The sequence below is a fragment of the Struthio camelus genome, chromosome 1 (assembly GCF_040807025.1).
Source record: "Struthio camelus isolate bStrCam1 chromosome 1, bStrCam1.hap1, whole genome shotgun sequence".
Classification (NCBI taxonomy): domain Eukaryota; kingdom Metazoa; phylum Chordata; class Aves; order Struthioniformes; family Struthionidae; genus Struthio; species Struthio camelus.
Window position 1 is genome coordinate 57765349 of NC_090942.1, and position 17883 is coordinate 57783231.

At 43.6% G+C, this 17883-nt stretch overlaps 1 protein-coding gene across 4 annotated transcripts in view; it reads right to left on the bottom strand.

Moving 5' to 3' along the window:
- CACNA1I (calcium voltage-gated channel subunit alpha1 I) overlaps positions 1 to 17883 on the bottom strand; it is a 176766-nt gene that overhangs the window by 82889 nt on the left and 75994 nt on the right. For all 4 annotated transcript variants that reach the window (XM_009665343.2, XM_068941582.1, XM_068941569.1 and 1 more), the window contains exons 3-4: positions 10093 to 10204; positions 8627 to 8760 (exon numbers count right to left, since the gene is read on the bottom strand). In XM_009665343.2, coding sequence (XP_009663638.2) covers positions 8627 to 8760; positions 10093 to 10204 — 246 coding nt within the window. The remainder of the gene's footprint in view (positions 1 to 8626; positions 8761 to 10092; positions 10205 to 17883) is intronic.

Genomic DNA, 17883 nt, shown 5'->3' on the forward strand with positions numbered 1-17883 from the left:
TGTTGCACATCTATGGGTAGTTTTACTAAGAGAAATCAAATGAAATAATTAGCATCATTGAACAGGAAAAAGTGTGTGGGGGGGGGGGAGGTATGTGATTCTGATATCTCTGTCTTTGGTTAAGATGCTATTTAGCCTGCTGCTTGCTGGATTCCTTCTTTATCTGATCATTGCTTGAAACACCTAATTGCTAGATTTATTACAGTTTTCTTCCCTTTGCCATAATTTTATAGAAACTTTAATTCGGCATCAAAGAAGATTTTCTGAGTATTTGGCTGTTTACACTGCTGCTAATAAGTATTTAATGGTCTGAGATTTTAAAGTCGTAACTATGCAAATTCTGGCCAGGTCCCTGAAGGACCATAGTTAATTAAAAACAAAGAGAAAACGAAAGATTGGCAACAGACTTCCCTGCCTTCCAAGATTAAGACCTATCAGCGTTTCAGGCTGGGCAGTATCTCTCCTGCGTTCTGCCTTGAACACCCTTTTTATTGGCCACATCGCCCCCGCCGCTGCGCAGGATGGGTGGTGGGTGTGGGGCCAGTGCACAGCAGCTGCAGACCAGCCCTGCCAGCCTCCGGCCAGCATGGAAGAGTCATGCCTATTTTGTTTCATGGGGACGGGCAGGCATTTGAGAGGGAAGCTGATCTCTGTAGTCCTTCAGAGAGCTGCCAGCCCCTTTTCTTGAGCGGAAAGGCAGTGGGATAAACTTGGGACCATAAATTGGTGGCTTTTCTGAAAGGAAAGGGGCACTGTTCAAGTGCTAATACTGCACTGCCCTGACCAGGACACACTTGAAAAGAGCTTGGACAGATGGAGTCAGGAAGCATCATCACTTCAGGTTTAGGGAAAAATGGAAGCAAATAGCTAAGAAATTAGGGGATACGGAAATCAAGGACAGTAGATAACTACCAGCAAGGTGACACCCTAAAAAAAAAAGAAAATAAACAAACTACTCCCCCAACTTCACATCTCAGCTAATAGAGAACAATACTTTCCAAGCTCCCAATGTGGAAACTGCAGAAAGTAGCATTTCAGAAGATGTAGCTGGCCAAAAGGCACAGAGAGCTAGGATAATGCTGCTCAATCTAAGGGGCTATCAGGCATGCCTGAGAAGGGATTTCCGGCTGTTTAAAGACACCAGAAAACATTCTCCAAAGGCTGCATCACCAAGCAGAATGGAAAGGATGCTTTGGAAGGGAAATGAAGATATCAGGACAGTTGTGGTGCCATACTATAACCAAAACAGGAGACATAAAGGGAAACTCGGAAAGGTTTCCAAACTTCCAGGACAATATTCCACATGTGATGATGCATCTTGGAATTTTATGTTTTTCTTATCATGATATTTCACAGGTTATAGACAATTTCCGAGGGAGGTGGACAAGAAATATCCAACCGATCTCCTTGGTGGTCCATCCTGGCCAACAAGCAAAGGAGAAGATGGAGGCATCTGGTAAAGAATTGTTGGGTAAGCCAGCCTCATAGGACTGGAGACTTTCATTTTACAGAGTACTAGATTACCTCCAGAGGAAGTATAAACACTAACCACCATTTAATTAGAAGAGGAATTTTTTGTTAGGGTACCGACAGCCAGACCAGTCAGGAGATTGTTAAATGAAATACCAAAGGGGAAAAGTGATGAAAATAGGAAAAAAGTTAATCCTCACAGAGTCTCCACGTCAAGAACAAAACTAATCAAGGCACCAAAACATGTAAAGAGGAGAAAAATTGCATCATCTCTACACCAATGCCAGGGGCCTAAGTAATAAAGAGAATAGGAATTGTTCATTTTATGAGCATAAACAGGCTAAATAGCATTAGGAAAGCCTGGTGGGAAGACGTGCATGAAAGGAATATTAAAATCAATGATTTTAACCTAGCTAGGGAGGCTCAAGTAGACAGAAAGGGAGGGGGAGTAGCACTCTGTCAAAAACAGCATTCTCTAGTACCAAATCAGTGACAATTTGGAAATGAATACTTATGGATGTATTTTCTGCCATATAAAGTAGAGAATTCCTCTGGGTAGAGTAGCAGGCGGACGGAAGCCTCATGAAATTCAGTAAAGAGAAATGTAAAGTCCTGTCCCTAGGCTGGACTGACACCTTGTATCTGCACTGGATGGCTAGCGGCTCTGCTGAAAAGGACATGGGTGTTTGGGAGGACAGTCAGCTACATGTGGGTCTGCAGGGTGCCCTTGCAGCGAGGCAGGCTAATGGCATTTCAGGCTGCATCAACAGGAATACAGCCAGTAGATGAGGCAGGTGATTATCCCTTTTGCTCTGCACTTATTAGACCACATCTACAATAGCACATTCAGTTTTGGGCCCCCAGTACAAGAAAGATGTTAACGTGCTGAAGTGAGGCCAGCGGAGGGCCACCAAGACACTCAGGCAGCTGGAGTACCTGCCCTGTGAGGAGAGGCTGAGGGACCAGGGCTTCCTCAGCCTGGAGAAGAGATGCCTTTAGGAGCACCTAACTGCTGTGCTCAGTACCTACAATGAGGTCAGCAAGGAGATGAAGCCAGGCTCTTCACAGTGGGGAACAAGAGACAACAGGCATGATTCCAAACATGGACAGTTCAGACCAGGTACACAGTAATTAAGCCCAGAGAGATGGTGCAGTCTCCATCTTTGGCGATTTTCAAGAACCAGCCAGACAGCCCTGACCAACCTAACCTGAGTTCATTGTTGACTCTCTCCCTTGAGTCAGGGATTGGACTGAAGACCTCGCAAGGTCCTTTCCTACCTGAATTAGCCTATGAACGTGACTATATTCATTAGGTATGCCCAAATCACACTACAAAAGAGGCTGACTGGCTCTATTGGTATTGATCCATAACTCACAGGAAAACAAATCCCATTATCCATCCTGCAAGAATTGAATTTGGACAACACGTGTTGGGCTGCACCTGAATCGCCTTGCAATTTCCCAGTATTTAAAATGATGGGTTTTATAACTCAAAGAATATTGTGCTTACGAGTCTAAGATACAGAGATTCTCTATTAAGCTTTTTTTTTTTTTTTAATCATAGAACTTAAAGCTGGGACTGCTTGATTACATGTGTTATGTACAAAGCAAGTAAGGTCATCAACAGTAACAGATGTATTTGATGGATTAGAAAGGCCACATTCATGAAGTTGAAAATACACAGAAACAGCTGTGCATCAACCCAGTCAGGATAAGGAATTTAATTCATAAACTGTGAATGACAACCAAGTCAGGTTTAAGGATATATATATCAGGTATTGAAGAAGCCATAATCAAGAAAATAAAGTTGAACTGGACAAAAAGAGGGTATACCATAAGGGAAACTGAAGGCAGCAATACAACAAATGTGAGAGAGGGGAAGCTTGTATCAACGAATATAAATCAGAAGACAGAAATTCTGGAAAATTTGTAAGGGAATCAAATGGACACATGAAATGATACAGGTCAGCCACTGGAACAAGAACATAGAATTGTCATGAGCAGCGTAAAAAGGCAAAAAACAATTAGAACAAATTCAGTTCTTTGGGGAAGGTCACGTGATGCATTCTTATCATAGATGATAATGAGCTATTTTCAGTTCCAATCGTGTTTGAGTATTTTAAGCTGTACCTACAAAAATAAGAATATGCTAAGATAAGCAGGTCTGGACAACGTACAGCCAAGAGTTTCAAAGGAGATGACCAAATAAGATTTGGACCAGTACTGATGATTTTTGATTAGTCTCAGAAGACTGGGAAAACATCCAAGGGTCAGAGAAATTCTGATTCTGTGCCAGTACCTTAAAAACATACTGAACTGAATATTTAGACTGACTGGACTGACGTTGATCACAGTTCAGTAATGAAATTGCCAATATGTGGCTTTGATAGATTACAGATTAAAGGTAGATAATAAAATTAAATATAATCAACACAAGTTTAAGGAAAAATAGACATCATCAAACTAATCTGCTATAATTTCTTATGAGATTAAAAGTCTAGTTCACACAAGTAATTATGTTGCTATGACTGGAATGATATGAAATCATCATGACATACATTAGCTGGAGAAAAACTAGCTAAGTAATAAGCCTCACATGCAATAGTAAATGAGGAATCATTTGCAAGCAGATGTCCTTCTGTAATGCACGATTCTTGTCTCTCTGTTCTTTATTTATTTATCACAACCTGGCAGAAAATATTTAAGAAAAAAAAATCACTGATGGATTTTGCAGTTGATGCATATTTTGGGAGAATAGAAAAGAAATGAAGAGGATAAGTCATCAATATAGAACAGTATGAAATGCTTTGGAAATGCAAGTAATGTGTATTTCAGTATGAACAAATGTAATACCGTACATCTGGGAACAAATATTGCTGTCCCTACTAACAGGAAGAGATTTTCTCTCTTCAGAAGAGGAGACTGAGAGGGGAAAAAACAAACAAACAAACAGCCTTAGAGTCATTGGAGAAAGTAGCTGAATGAATTGACAGTGAGATGCTGTCATTAGATAGGCTACTGCAATCCTTGGCTCTAGAAACAGGGAAATTTTAGGCTGGAATAAAGAGACTGCATTACGAATGTATAAGGCGCTGAAGTGTTGACATTGAAACAGTGGTGCCCTGTTCTGGTGTCTACCACTTTTAAAAACTGTTTAAAATACAGCAAACATATCTTAAAATGCAAAACTACACAAGTCATGTTATTTGTCTCATCAAAAGCAACGTTAGAAGGAGATTTGATGATAGTTTGAGATCTATGCAGCAAACTGAAGTTTGATAACGGAGGGAGGGAAATATGGGACGTTTGCTGACAGATATACCAGACTCTCCTCACCCACTGGACTCCAAGGAGGAATTAAGGAAAGTTTTTGGACATATTCTGAGCACAAGCTTGTGATCGCAATCCCTCGTCTGGCCAAGCAGTGAAGCCCTCTCTTCCTTAACCTGCCTACATATTTACAGGAGTACATTCTATACCAGGATGTGTTGCGTGGACGCTGCAGAAGTAGACAGAGGCAGACAGAATCCCCACTGTAGACAGCTAATTATGGCACTTAGCTCAAGAGAGGCACAACGAGCATTCCCTCAGAGGAATTAATACCCCCAAAGTGAGACAGGTTGCATGAATTTACTCCTTGTACTGAGCCTCTCAGGACAGAGTCATGTCAAGGGATATCTCCCCTCCTAGAGGGACAGTGGCATCTCTAACCACATGTGAATACAACTGATGCTCACAGTAGTGAGGCCAGGAGAAAAACCTCACTCTGTAGATGGAGAGCTGCCTGACTGGAAAAGCTGATATTAGCCCAGGAATAAGTGACTCTTCTCCTAAATTCATGCATGTAGAGACACCGGTCTAAGTTTCCAATGTGATTTTTGTTGCTCACGTTCTCTCAGCTTTTAAAATATAGTAAGCTCTTGCTTTTAGGCATTCTTCAACCCAAATTACCTGGCTCAGTTTTAGGATCTCCAAGGGGAGCAATGAAGAATGTTGACTTAGGATTGTTGTTGTTTTGGTTTTTTTCTAATCCTTTCGAAAAAAATGTGTTGAAGGTGGATGGGGGAGGGAGTGTGCGAGAGGGGAGAAAGTTCTGGTGATGTCAGCTCCTATTGCCATGGAAACTGAACATTTTTAGTGACAATGGAGTCTTCCTCCTTGAGCTGCTGGGTTGCGTGGGGGGCAGGGGCAAGCAGGGCAGGGGCACACAAGGGAATTCAGCTAACTAAAACCATAGCTTCTGGCTTTCAAAGGAAGTGAGGAGAAAACCACAAACGAATGCCTGAATACATGGTTTATGTAACCAAAACACCGTCTGGGGCAATAGCAGCAAATAATCATTATGCTGTTTGATAAAACATGCTGTCATGCAGATAGCCAGATGGAGGGATCTCAGCCACCCAGGACACCCGACAGAACAGTCCCTCGGCTGCGCTTTGCTTTCCCAGGCTATAGGGTGCTCTTCCAACCTTCGCTGCCAGGTTTGGAGCGCTGCTTCTGAATTTATTTGGGGCAAGAGAGGGGAGAGAAGGGGCTGGGAAGTATAGTCCTTTTTTTTTTTTTTTTTGAACGTTGAGAGAAGCTGCATGACTTCTAGGTACTGCTTCGCCTTCCAACATCACAGACGTGTTCTTGAGAGCCAAATGTATGACCTCCTCAAAGTGAGAGTCTAGGATTGTGAAAAGAAGGCGGCCCTTGGAGAGACATGATTTTACTCTGATCAGGATCTAATTCATTGACATGGAGAAAACCTAATGAGGAACGTCCTCTATTCATCAGAAGGCTAAGGCAGCTTTTGGACCCAGAGAAGCTGAAGCCATGCTTTGGGAATGGAGCCAATCAGGATAAAGCTCAAGGCTTGAATTTGAGGTCGAATAAAAGCCTATGGTCCGTATGTAAGGGAGCAATTTTGAGCCTGTGCTTGGATTGTGCTTGCAATTTTGAGCCTGTGCTTGGATTTGATTTAAATAGTGCAGACAATTTTAATGAATTTCAAAGAATAATGAATTAATAACCACAAGCTTTTATAACTCAAAATACATTATATAGTCATTAGTTCTATATAACTAAATGGAAAAATCTTTCTTTAGCAGAAGTCTTTTGAGATCAGATATTCTAATGAGATTACTATCATTTCAGCCTGACATCTCATGAGGACGATTGTATAGAAATCAGGAAACAAATTTCTTTCAGTTATGGACCTGAAATGAAAAATATTCCACAGTGATTATTTTGTATCTATGGAGTTGATTCTAAGTCTCTTTAGCATTAAAATGAGTTCAGAGATGAGCTTCTTTTCTTGCACTGGTATCAGACGTACAAAAGACTTCCTCTGCTCTAGAATTTCTCCCAGCAATGGCGGCAGAGGGAAACATATGTAAATGGGTTTTACTCGCTTCTAATTTAGGCAGTACAGATTCCGCTCGTTTCCTGCATAGAACAAGCAGTTGAATTCACCCTCTTTCATTTAGCATTACTCTACTGACCTCTCTGTCTCCCCAGGTAACACCATTTACGTACTATGTTTGCATGTGCACCAGCCAGAGTGAGACACCCCTCCCGCCCCAGTTCCCCAGCCTTTCACCCCACAACAATGCACGGGCTCTCCTGCATCCATCCTGCCCCAACTCAGTGTACCATAGCACGTCACACACACAGAGGAGCACAGTGTATTCCGAGGTTCCCCTTTCAAACACATCTGTTCTTCCCTTTCCTTCCCCAAAGGCTGTCAAGGTAGGGCCTCATTTTCCCCGCACCATCACCTTTCTGCAACCAGAAGTTCACACTACAACATGCAACAATCTAGTGTTTCTTAACACCAAGCATCAGCTGCTTCAACTGAGTCTTCCCTGATGAAATCACACTCCCCATACTGTGCAGCCATTTTACATCACATGCTAATCACAGCAGCCTCAGCCACAAGAAAGGTGCTCCCACCTGACACGTTTCTTTCATTTAGAAAAAGCTATAGTTTTCATCTGTCTGTCCTCCACTTATGTACAAGCTAGCTCATATCTGAGAAGCAACCCTCAACGTTACACCACAACCGAACTGAGTTTGAAAGTCTAAGCTCCCCCAGAAGGAAACAATTATACACCCCTCCAGAAGGAATGACTTTCAAGTCTTGCTATAGAAAAACAGTGTCAAAAACAAATGTACATGACAGCCCTGCTAACCACCTCAGGGAAAAACTCTACAAAGTAAGCTAGAACTCACTTCTGGCTCAGTCAGTGATACGTTGACTTCCAGGTGACAGTGAAAGCTGATAATTCCTTTCCAGAAGGAAGAGGCAAATAAGGGTTTCTCTCTAAAAAGGAGATGTTCACTCTTATTTGTTGTGAGAACAGCAATATCATAATTTTTTCTCTCTTTGACATTTTTTTTCTTGTTATATCACAAGGCAACCTAATTGAAAACAGACAAAACCCAAAAAACATATGCTCCCTAGCAGTAAAGGACATTTTTCTATGATTCAAATAGGCAGATCCTGGTAGGCTTTCCACTTCATACGTGCAGAGTGGAAATCAGAGCTTCACCATAGCAACTTTGTTGTAAAAAACACTCAAATGTCAACTTGTCCCAATGGTACTGTGGGTGAGGCCGAAGCAACACAAAGACAAAACCCCAGAGTAGCAAAAATAACGTTCCTACCTTTAAAGCATTGCTGCTGGAAATAGAGATGTTGGCTTGGTTTAGGTGAAGGTTATAACACTTCCGTTCAGACATTTAAAAAAAGAAAAAAGTTTTTGGGCTAGCTCTTCAGTGCAAATTAACACCCTCTTCTTAAGTTGTGTGAGCTACACTGATTTGCATCAGCCAGGAGCTAGGCTACCTTTTCTACTGGTTTCTCTCCAGACTGCTAACCCCAGCACATGGCTGACTCCAGTTCCGCAGAACTAACTGGAGCAGCATCAGAGATTAAACTTTCTCCTCAGTTACACCACAGCAAATCAAGAGTGGCTCCACTGGCTTTGTGTGGGCTTACTCTGACTTTCCATCAGTATAAGAGGAGCTTAAAAGCTTCTCAGTACGTTTCAGGAAACGCATCTGTAGTTGCCACTAACCTTTATGTACTCCTCAGATGAGGATTTTTTTTTTGTTCCATACATCGCTCCAACAAACACAGAGCAAACAACCCCCTAAATTTTTAACCTACCCAGCCATGACAATGAAGAAATCCAGGCGGTTCCAGGTATCTCCAAGGTAACATTTCTTGCCAAAGATCCCCAGGGCCACCATCTTTAACACCATTTCCATAGCAAAGAAGATGAAGATGAAATCATCAAATACCTGCCAAATAGAAAACCAAGAACAAGTTTAACGTGCATTCTTAGCTTTACACTTCAAAATGTAGAATGTGAGGTAAGTATGAATTTTAGTGCTCCTGAAAATGAATTACGGACAGGGCTGAGAGGCTGGGCAAGTTTCTTCCATGCAGCCCTATCATCGCAGCTCCCTGCTGCTCACCACCATGGCCTCTGCTTTTGCAAGCTCTGCTGTTCTGGCATACCAGCTTCCCATATGCACATGCAGAACCCCGTTGCAGCTCTGCATTAGCACAAGTAGGCACAGATGGAGGAAGCTGAGAGAGCGTGGACAGAGAAGATTAGTAATGGGGCATACATAATACGCACAAGAAGGGATGAGGTGGCTTTGAAGTTTAGGTGGACCGAGAAGAATTGGTAGGGCTGAGAACTCCCTGCAGTTGGAATGGCCAACCTATGGGACTGCTGAGCCATGTGCACCTCACTAGGGGTTCAAGCACAGCTTCTGCATAGTGACTACATCATGTGGCCAAAAGCACAGCTACCCAGGCACAAGGACAACTGTGAAAATCTGAACTCCACTAGGGAAAGGAGTGAAAAGAAGCAAGCAAGCCAGAACTTTTTTCTTTTTCTTCCAGGGGTGTAGTTATTGATGTAGACTCAGCATCTGCTTACATGGGATTGAAAGGGGGTTTTGGCTCAGCACCAGCAAATCTGAACCTGGCCAGGAGGTTCCAGGCCTCTCAGGAAGGAGTCCTCAATACCTCTCTACAAACGGCACAGCTGAGACAGCAATGCGGCTTCACACACAGCTTAGAGAGCAGACTTTGGCAATGCTACAGATGACAACCTTCGCTGTGGCCTTCTTTCTTTGTGGAAGCAGCAAGCACAGCTGGTGCATTAATGGGCTGGATGTGCCCATGGACCTTCTTGGAGTACCTGTTGTTTCTTCTTTCTTTGAGTGTTTTGCATGCCACATGATCCACAGACTCAGTAGCACCCTTGCTTATCAGAGGAGTAGCAAAGGCACTGGGGGCTGCTATTCTCCTCTGCCTAGGAGCTATAACCTTACTTATTTCTCCCTGGGTATGTCTGAGCTGAATGTCTTTCAGCTGTCTGTGTTAGGAAGACTCTGGTTATGCACAGGGTCAGGAAGGTTAGCAACATATTCTGTATTGCCTGGCCACGAATAGACTTTATTCATTATCTTTCTCTCTCCCTATTCCACCCCTCAAAGCAAGCTCTTACCATTTTAAGATAAGACAGTTTGTTGCCAGGGATGACCACACACTGAAGGAAAGCAGGCATTTGCAACTTGGACTGAGCCACCATCATGACAGGAATGAAGTCTGCTTACCTGCAAGATTTTACACCTGTCAGAAAGGCAGTCCATATCCTCACATGGTTGGTACATCCCCAGGGTAACGCAGTTTAGCAAAATCACCATCATGCTGACACACTCAAACCAGGTAGAAAAGAGTCAAGGAAAACTTCATAAAAGCATCATGCCTGAGATAAACTTGCTTTAGGCTTGGAATGACAAAACAGACAGATTAAGGGAAATAATCACTGGTTGGCTGATTTATTACATTTTTCCCTACTTTGCTCCTCACTACTCTCTTCCTTGATTAAGCCAAGACTCATTTGAAAAGGGGTAAGTAAAGGTAACAGAAAGGCCTAAGGTACCTGTGGTACCTATCATCGCTGCAGTTAAACACACACTGATTGCACCCCTCCCTCACTGGTTTACTGAATCTTACAAATACAGTGGGAAGAGACTTTCCATGGTGTCCTGTATTCAAGTGCAGCAGAGATCTCTGGGATTTAGGAAGAAGCTTTATTGAACACAATGAAATGGACAGGCAGATCCTGACATAAGCCTAGGGACTATAGCCCTTCTGAGAAGGGGTACAACATAAATCTAAACATCTCCCTCTTCCTTTCTGAGATGGACTTGGAGATAAAGAGTTGCCATATTGAGGCAGGTCAATAGTCTATCTAATCTGTTATTCTGCTTCCAGCAGTAGCCCATGCTGGATAAAACTTCACAATGTGCCTAATTAAGTTATTTAGCAACCAGGGGGGTAATTGTGTTTCTGACCCCAGCTGGTGATCTGCTTATGCCCTAAAGCATGAGGATTGATGGCCCTTATAATTGTTTTCTCAGCTACAGTGGTATCCCTGCAGATGTTTTGCCTATTCATTTGAATCCTTTGTTTAGAATCTGACTAAAATATCTGCTTCAGTAATAGTCAGCAGCCATGAGCTACATTGGCTAATTATACTTTACATGAAAAAGTGTTTCCTCCTATTTATTTTTAATTTGTTACCTTTTAATTTCATCAAGTGCCACTCCATTTATATATTATAGAAGAGGGTAAAAATGGGGTATTTCAGTGACCTTTTCTGTGCCCTTCACAGCTTTGCAGGTCTCCATCTGCCTCTTCTTCATCATCCTTCTTTCCAATGAAGGAGTCTTAGGACCTGATTCTCACTTTTCCAAGCGCTCATTTACTGTGTTCTCATTCTAAAAGTAGGCATGTGTTTCTGTGGTTTCTTTCCACCAGTAGTGTTGCAAAGCAGTGAGGTAGATCTAATGAGAATGGACCTCCAACCTGGGATAGACCCACTACTCTTGCATGTTTTAACACACCTCACATAAACATCCCTGCTCAGTTTCCATTTTCAGATTTCAGACAAAGTTCGTATTTTTTATTTAAACTAATTGAGCTGAGAAATTATCCACCTAAAAAACAACCCACTGTGTACACCAATTTTCACTCCTTACAGAATTGAATCTAAAATGGTAGCCTGTACCTCTGGTCACTTATGAAAGAAACTCCAAAATCCATGGTTTGTTCTGTGCAACTCTTCCTTGTTGATTCTCTGACAGTGATTCATGACTAACCTACACAATCTGATCTAGAAGATTATTAATTCTTTCTCTTCTCTCCCACCTGGCTTTCAGAGAGCTACCTTCAGTTGTAAAATCAGTGAGGCATTAGCTGTACTGTGCCAATTACACTACGAGGTGATTTCAAGAACACGTTATCACTATCCTGCACAAGGCTAATCCCAAGTGCTGTGCACAGTAAGGCACATGGAGCCCAACCTAACCCCTCCAGCCATAGTCCCCTTCCCTAACAGTGCAGGCACGCTACTGTACTACTAGCTTCAAAAACAAATAGTGGCCTATTTGTTAGGAATAGAGGAATACACCAGTGGGCACGAATAAAATGCTTGCCTTCAGAGCTCTGTATGATGTGACTTCAATTTCCCACCCTTCTGTCTCCTATACACTTCTTTAATGACTTGATTCAAGCCCAAGAGAGCAGTTGAAGATGTTTTCATTGGCTCCCACAGGTATTTCAGTAAGACTGCAGTTTTCTTCTGGATGTTTCAAAAACTATTTTGCATCATCACTCACAGAATCGCAACATCGTTGAGATTGGAAAGCACCTCTGGATATCATCTATTCTAACTCCCTCTGCTCAGAGCAGGGTCAACCTTTTCTCAGAGCACGTTGCTCAGGGCCACGTGCAGTCAGGTTTTGAGTATCTTCAAGGATGCAGACTCCACAGCCTCTCTGGGCAACTTATTCTAGTGTTTGACCATCTTCCTGGTAAAAAAAAAATTTTTTTTAAAGTTTCAGTGGACTTCCTTGTATTGCAATTTGTGCCCATTGCCTCTTGTCCTGTCACTGGATACCACTAAGAGTCTGGTTCCCTCTTCTTTATTGTCCCCATGAGGTATTTATACACACTGATAAGATTCCCCCAAGCCTTCTCATCTCAATGATAAACAATCTCTCAGCCCCTCTCCATATGTCAGATGCTCCAGTCCCCTAATTCATCCTCATGGCTCTACACTGGACAGGGTCTGGTATGTCTTTCTTGTATTCTTCTTAGTCTTTTTTTTTAATCTTTGTAAAGGCACATCTCTTTCTTTTATCCCATCCACAATTCTTTCAGCCTTGTTAACAGTTCCTCCCCTGCTTTTCCACCCTTTTTTTTTGCATCTATCCACTTCTTGGCTTTGTTTCTCTCTCAGTTAATGCTCTCCATTGCCCCCTCGTTTTCCACAGTCTCTCACCCCCTCCGTTTCCAGAGTCACCCCCACTGCTCCTGACCTAGCCTGACCTTTTGGCCTAGGTCAGCCAGAAACCACCAGAACTTCCTGCTGCCAGGCTTGGAGCTGAGTTGGAAATCCTTTATCCCCAGCCCCATCTGCACACTGCCAGAAGGATGGCAGGGAGAGCAGGCCAGGAAGAAAGCCCCTTTTAACCCAATTCTGTCCGTGAAAACTATGTGCTCCTCCACTTACCTAGAGATAAGGCAGCATCTCCTGCTGCCCCATAGCCTGCCCTGCAGCCACAGTTAGAGGCTGGGGGCAGCCTGGCATCATGCTGCAAACTCCAGTTTGGGCTGAAACTTTTGTTTCAGAGCCTGGCACTTGGGTGCACCTGCGATTCCCTTAGTGGCTTGCAGCATTCATTTTGTAACAGGCGTTTTGACAGCTGATTGAAAGGCAGTGCTGGAGAAGCTGTGCTGGTGCGATCTGTGCTGAATAACACTTCTCCTAGGGGCAAAAAGAGTTTCTGTGTGGGCTGGGCCAGTGACTGCAAAAGTGTCTCTCCCTCAGCACAAGGCAGCGAGGAGAAGCATGGACAGAGCCCGTGCTCAGAATAACTCTGGCTGAAATAAGTATGTATAAAAGGAAGAGCAGAAATTGTTTTAAAAGAAGGGGGTTTTCTTCAGCAAAGAGACAGACAACAGGACATGAGAGACCTGGAGGCAGGAAGTACTATTCAGCTGCGACCAGACTAAGGATTCACAGGGAATTCAGGGAAAGGAGCTTGAATTCAGAGCTTTATTTTGCATAGATCTCTACTTCACACATGTGCTGTGTCAGCGTGGGTGGTCAGGACATTCCTGTGCTAACTTTACCACTCTCACTTCTCCGGTGGGCGCCACCGAGGTGCCTGACAAGGAAGAGGTGTCCTCCTGAGTGATGTGGCCCCCAGCAGGTCATCTTCGGGCATCTGGTGGTACGAGATGCCACGGTGCAAGACCCAGGCCAGCTGCTACAAACAGTTTTTAAAAACTAGCAATTTGGGGGATGCACAGAAAGCTCTGAATCTCGTTTCTTAAATATCTAGGGCTGGCTGCGCTCAGTTTCTCTCCTGCCTTTTTTCAGCTACTGGCTCTCTGAAAGTTTGCCAGGGTTGTCCAGGCTTCCTGAGGATATCACTGAATTAGTTGCTGCTCCCTTGCGATTGAAGTGACATTAGGAAAGGTTTCTCTCTTGCCACCCCATGGCTTCCTTTTCAGAGCAGTGGGGGCCCCAAAAGACACATCAGAGCTGCAGTGGAGAGGAAGAAAGTGTGAGGAGAAAACTGGAGCATCTCCTGCCCCGAATCGGGAGGGGTTGCTGCCAGCCCTGGTCCATGGAGGGGGTAATTATAACTACCTGCTGCCTTGGATGTGTCACCGCTGTCAACCACAGCGACTGCCTCCAGTCACCACGGCAACAGCCTGGAGCCAGGTTTATCATCTTTCTTTCCGTGCTGCCTCCCCCTCCCTGCCTCATCCCCCCCTTCCCTGTGCCTGAGCCTGTAATTAATTTCAGCTGCTGACAAGGCTGGTCCTCACAATCTGCATCATTCAGTCAGAAGTTTCATTACTAATTAACTCTTTTTTTCTGAAGTTCAAATTTTCTTATTATGAACAAACACGTGCGCTCTCCCCTCAGCCCTTCCTCATCACACTCTTCCTCGCTGCTGCTCTCCCTCCCTTCAGCTCAGGGCCATCTCATAGCCCTGCTCCCAGGAAGCAGGAGGTGCCCGGTGCTTTTCGCAGCAAGGTCCAGGCCCTCCCACGGCCGAGATAAAAATGAGGCCCAGGCATTTCCACCCCGGATCAGATTGGCTCCTCACTCTCGGCCACTGCAAGATGCTTCAGAGGAAGGTGCCAGAAAAGCCGCAGCAATCCATTATGTAATAACTTACCCATAAGGGGAGCTTTTTCCTAACACTGTCAGTTCACAGTTGATTCAAGCCCTCAGGGACAAAAGGGCCATAGCTCTCATTTAAACAAAGGAAAGAGAGCAAGAGAGAAAGGTTTCCTAAGCAAGCTCTCCCTCATTACCCACGTAACTGTCTCCTCCTCTTAAAAGTCCTAAGTTTTTGGTTTCGGCGCTGCCTTGTGGCTTTAAGAGCCATATCTAGGTTAATTGTATTTTGCCTAAAAAGCATTTCTTTGTACTATTTTGATAGCTAGTGCCTTTCTGTGTCAGCTTTGCCAATGGCACAGCTCCTCGCACCCTGCGTGTGCAGGGCCTGTCAAGCTGCGGGCCAGAGGCAGCCACCGAGCACGAAATGACCCTCTAAGCTCCTGCTTTCCTTTTTGCACCAGGCCGGGAACAGCTGGCTGGAGTGAGAGGCCAGAGCCTGCAGCCTGCTCCAGGGGCACGTGTGTCACCAGCACAGACGAAAAGAGAAAATCACCTGCCCTAAAACATATGGGATGAAGTCAACACTGTATACCACATGTTAGAGGACCACTGAAGAGTTCTGCATGTTGTAGTAGCTCTTGATAACATGACTGTGCATAATACAAGACCAGGGATGATGTTAGAAAACTGTGATGCAATCCAGGCAAAACTTGTGAGTTACATTCCTGTGAAAAAAGCAGCAGAAGCAAGGGATGCTGTATTGGAGCCATGAATAGCTTGCATGTGGAAAACTGGACACCCATTAAGTTCTTCCTATCAGCCTCAATCTCTGCTTTTTCTCACTGACAACAATAACAAAACAAAATGAAGCTATACTCTGGGATCTTCTCTTATCTTCCTCCCGTTCTCCATCATCAGGTCCACAAAACTCCGTAGCAGCTAGGAGCAGCTCCTAACAGCACAGGAAGCATCTAAGCTTTATAAGCATCATGCTCCTTGGGCCTCCAGCTTTTTAGTGTCTCAGAACCATTCCTAGTATATACCTTGTGCCAAGTCAGGTCTTGAATATCTCAGGCCCAAATCATCTGCAGTAGAAATGCCTTGGCTACAAAAGGCTTACAGGAGGGAAAAAAGTCAGCTCCATTGTCTGGCTGGTCATGGTAGCTCCTGTTCCTCCCCCAAAAGGAGGGCAAGCAACTGCAGAGGCTCTAGGTACTGTGACACAGTAGTTAAATGACTGAAATGCAGCAGAAGGTGCCAACCCCAAGAAATACGTAACTGGGAAACAGAGCCCCACACGACGCATCCCCAACACAAGCTACCCGCGCACATCATCACCTCCCACCCCTGAGCTGGCGCCAGCCAGGCACTTCCCTTGCAGCTGCCACCTGCCTTTGACAGAGTCATCTGTGGACACCCTGCCCCCACATGAGACATCACATTTGCACAATCATTTCTCTTTTCTCTCCCTCCCTTTTTGCTTTTCTACCTCCCTCTTCTCTAACCACGTTTTATACTGGGTAGATGGCTGCTTCCTGTCATTCCAGTTTGTGGTGATTGCATTTCCTTTCCCTGCTTTTCAAATAAGCTCTAAGGACGGAGCTGTGTTTCTTCCCTAGTTTGCTCTCCTGCTTTGCGACCCTCCTGCAAGAAGCCAGTAGGATGCTGTAACTGCTGCAAGACAGTTAATATTTCATTTATAACGGAAGGAGTGATTTCTGTTGTGAAGGTCAGAGACAAGCAGCTCCAGGGAAAGAACTTCTCATATTCTCCCTCTCAGTGCTGTTGGCTCTTACAGATGCCCTTACAGGTGGGTCTCATTTTTTCTCCCTCCCACATTTTTCTTATCACCACTTTTTTTTTTCTCCTCCTATGCTGATGCATAGGAGTTTCCTAGTCTTTTTCTACAAAATAAGCCTACAGAAGTAAGAGGGTTCTCTTCAGCCTCAATTGGCTAACCTAACCTACTAGAAGTTGGGTGAACATCAGATGTTACATTCAAAGGAAAATACTCACATCTCAAAATGTGTTTGTCGTCAAATAGATCAAAACAATCAAAACATTTCTCAGAACAGAAAGCTTTAAAAATCCTGTTTTGGAAAGGTTGAAACGTTTCTTCTGTATCTTTTTTTAGTACAGAGGAATGTTTCAACATTAAAAAAAAAAAAGTTGTGGTTTTTTGACCTAACTTAGAAGTTTCTTTTTTCATGTTTTGAGTCAATTGGAAGTTAAATGCCAATAGCCAGTGTTGCAATATTGGAATTTCAAGGCAGTCTGGGTCACAGAGAGCAAGTTCTGAAGCTTTTTATGAAAACCCTCACTGTCCATATGTTCTAGGTATTACTGCGTCATGTATTTTAGATAGCTGAAGTATGCATTGCTAAGACCTTCAAGTCTTTCACGATATTGATGCCAAAGAAAGGACTACACTACTGCCATACACAGCAGGATTGTTACACTGATTTGAAAGGCACTAGAGAAGACTTACAGAACTTTGGATGGTGTTCCTGGGAGGCAGGGGAATGAAGCACAGAAGAGGGAGGAGATGGAGAGATTTTAAATGCTTGGCAAAGACATTAATGTTCCTGCCCTTAGAAAGGAACTTTTCAACAAATTGGGTTTTGGTGGAAAAGAAAAAAGCCTCAACGATATCCATAGAAAATCAGACAAAGACCAAAAAAAGAAAGTGCCATAGGTCAGCCTCTCTGGTCCAACTTAGCAGGGTTGCTCAGAACAGGGGCCCTATATCAAGCCAGATAGTCTTTTGACTAACGAGAAGTCAGTCAGTTGCATCTTATACACCATATCATATCCACTGTGGACCTAGGCAAGCACTGAAGATGGCTTTTGGAAAGTTATTGTCAACACAGAAACAAAACAGAGCAAACCTCTCATTTCTTTAAACTCCTTCTATATGATTTATTTGGACGCACTAACTGTATTTGTTAAATGCTCAAATCCAGCAAAAGCAAAACTTATAGAAAGAAATTTAAACTCTGATGGGAAAAATATACAATGGAGATTAAGAGGCTAAGAAGGAATCTGAAGAGCAAATAAACACATGTATCAACACAGTAAAACAAATCCTTGGCTATTCCAGAAACAGGAAGCCAAAGGGAGAGCTCTGACCTAGCAAAGGGCTAGGACCCAGAGGGCTCCTAATCATGTGGGAAACTGAAGAGATAAAGCCAGGCTT